This window comes from Uloborus diversus, chromosome 5 (assembly GCF_026930045.1).
Source record: "Uloborus diversus isolate 005 chromosome 5, Udiv.v.3.1, whole genome shotgun sequence".
Taxonomy (NCBI): Eukaryota; Metazoa; Arthropoda; class Arachnida; order Araneae; family Uloboridae; genus Uloborus; species Uloborus diversus.
In genome coordinates, this window is record NC_072735.1 from 111789802 (window position 1) to 111792202 (window position 2401).

Genomic DNA, 2401 nt, shown 5'->3' on the forward strand with positions numbered 1-2401 from the left:
AATTTTATATGCTTCAAAAAATAAACGAACACCCATGTAACAATTAGCACTTATTACAGAATTTGTCTTATGCGCAAAAATAAGTTTAATCCGAAAAACGGGGCTTTTAAACTGCGAAATCAGCATGCAATCGCTGATTTAAAACGAGTATGATTGAGGAGCATAACGTACTACTCGAGTGTAGCGCCACCTGGGTTTTCCTCAGATCTGACTTCACTTTTTCCCCGCCGATCGGCACACTACTCTTTCTAGGCACTATACTTTCAATGAAACTGGAGTAGACACTTTTATTGCAGTTCATACAAAATTCTTTGAAAATTTATACACAAGGTGTTACAAAATCTGAAATGTTAGCCACTTTTCCAATGTCAATTAAAATGATAGTTTTCAGATAAGTTTAGTACAAATATCACTTTTCTGGATTTATAACAGGTCCATCAATCAAGTTTCGATGGATCAGTTTGTGAACAACTCATCTCCAGCAGCTCTATTTGCACATTTTACAAACAAAAACAAATCGCAACAAATTGTAGAAGTGCTAAAATGAATGTTTTTCCAAGGATTTGCAAAACCCCTGGAAAGTTTAAGTCAAATTCTTCTCTAATTTATTTCAGAAAGATTAGTTTATCATCTGTTCGTCATGAAAAACAAAAAACTGACTTGCAACCTCCTGCGATGGACATATTAGCAGAATTACAAGAGCCTGGGCTAACTGAAGAAGAGATTTCAGAGAAGAGATTTAAAGCTCGTTTGCCAGAAAGATTGTATCGGTCGTTTGTAAAGAAGGAAGCACTACCTCTAGAATCAAAATATGACTTTCGGATGACTCGTCTTCGAAAGTATTATGCAAGGTATGGAAAAGACAGTAAACTTAATCCTGGTATTTGTTGGCCTACCAGAGAACAAATCTTAGAAACCATTCATTATGATAAAATTTTTGAGCCCCCGTTGCAGGAAACACTGAGTAAAGTTGAAAACGCTCGCCTAGAAAAGGAGGAAAAGCAAAAGCAAGAAGAGGCTGAAGTAGATAAGAACATGGCTAATTTAGATAAATGGATGAAAGAATATTATGCGAAAATCGAACAGAAAAAAGCAGACATTTTGGAACTACGAAAGAAAAGAGAGAAACTGGTTGAAGAAATCAGTGAATACCTTGGCTACGAAATAGATCCTAGAGATCCGAGGTTTCAAGAGGCTGTTCAACAGAGAGACAAAGAGAGGAAAAAAGCTGTTAAGGCTAAAAAGCAGCAGGAAAGTTATGAGAAAATGATTGCAAAGTTGAAACAAATGGCAGAACAGTAAATTGTTGTAGTATAATAAGTACACTTGATATATTTTTCTTCTTCAACTTCATTCTATTTGTTTTCATAAATTTGTTGGTTGAAGTATTTGATACATTTATCTGAAGTGTGTTTTGATTATTCAAATTAAAGTAATTTAAAAGAACTTTTAGTGTTATTTAACAGTATATTTATTTAACTTAACTAGTGATGTAAAATACCTGGGTATTTATTTTTAGGGGTAAATACCCAGGGTATATACCTGGGTAAATACCCAAATTGGGTATATACCGGGGTATTTATTTCAAAAATTTATATTCAACTAAAATACTTTTCTGTATGTATTCCACTATGTATATATATAACCAACCATATACAAAACAATAAATTTTTGCCCAAAAATTGCATTTTGATCATATATTCAAAGAATTATTGTGTGAAACAACTTAGCAATCTAATATGATATTCGCATTAAATGTGTTGGATATGCCTAATCAATGTTGATAGCCAAATTTCAGATATAAAAAGCCATTCTACAAAAAGTAAAAAGCTTAACTGGTTACAAAAAAGCAAACATCAATTTTTTAAGGTCCTAGTCTTTTATAACCCAATAATATGTCCCTGCATGACATCAAAATGTAACGAAATGCCGCTCAATTTTTTATTAATATTTATTTACCTATATCCTATATGCAGAAATTTCCTCCAAACCTAGTTCAAGTGTTTAGGTGTATTCTGCGGATAACGTATCAGTCCTTAGTTCGCTTAATTCATTTGGATATTTTGACTTTCACTTCATATTGTATTTCAAGCATATGCATTGAGTGTGAGAAAAAATAGAGACGTTACAGCTGATATGCTTTAATTTAAAGAGCAAAATAATTAAATACTAAAAATAAATGCAGTACAACATAAATGTTAGGGTAAAAATACTTGATTGTTCCTTTTTCAGTAAAATGTGTTTGAAGATGTTTTATGGTTTATGTTTTTTAAAAAGAAAATCATCACCTTCTTGATATCACCTAATTTTTTTTTTGCAAAATGCCCAGTTACTAGGGAATTTACCCTGCCTTTGGATAAATACCCAAAAAAATATTAACCTTCCCCCCTACATTACTATT

At 32.2% G+C, this 2401-nt stretch overlaps 1 protein-coding gene across 1 annotated transcript; it reads left to right on the forward strand.

The window, feature by feature from the left end:
- Positions 1-499: 499 nt before the first annotated feature.
- Positions 500-1645, forward strand: LOC129222577 (growth arrest and DNA damage-inducible proteins-interacting protein 1-like). Its single transcript, XM_054857091.1, has one exon. It carries the CDS (start codon positions 544-546, stop codon positions 1300-1302), a length of 759 nt encoding a protein of 252 aa, XP_054713066.1. The 5' UTR covers positions 500-543; the 3' UTR covers positions 1303-1645.
- Positions 1646-2401: the final 756 nt, after the last annotated feature.

Bases quoted from the DNA above. Each gene is read 5' to 3' on its own strand.
- LOC129222577 (XM_054857091.1), top strand. From the start codon at position 544: ATGAATGTTTTTCCAAGGATTTGCAAAACCCCTGGAAAGTTTAAGTCA.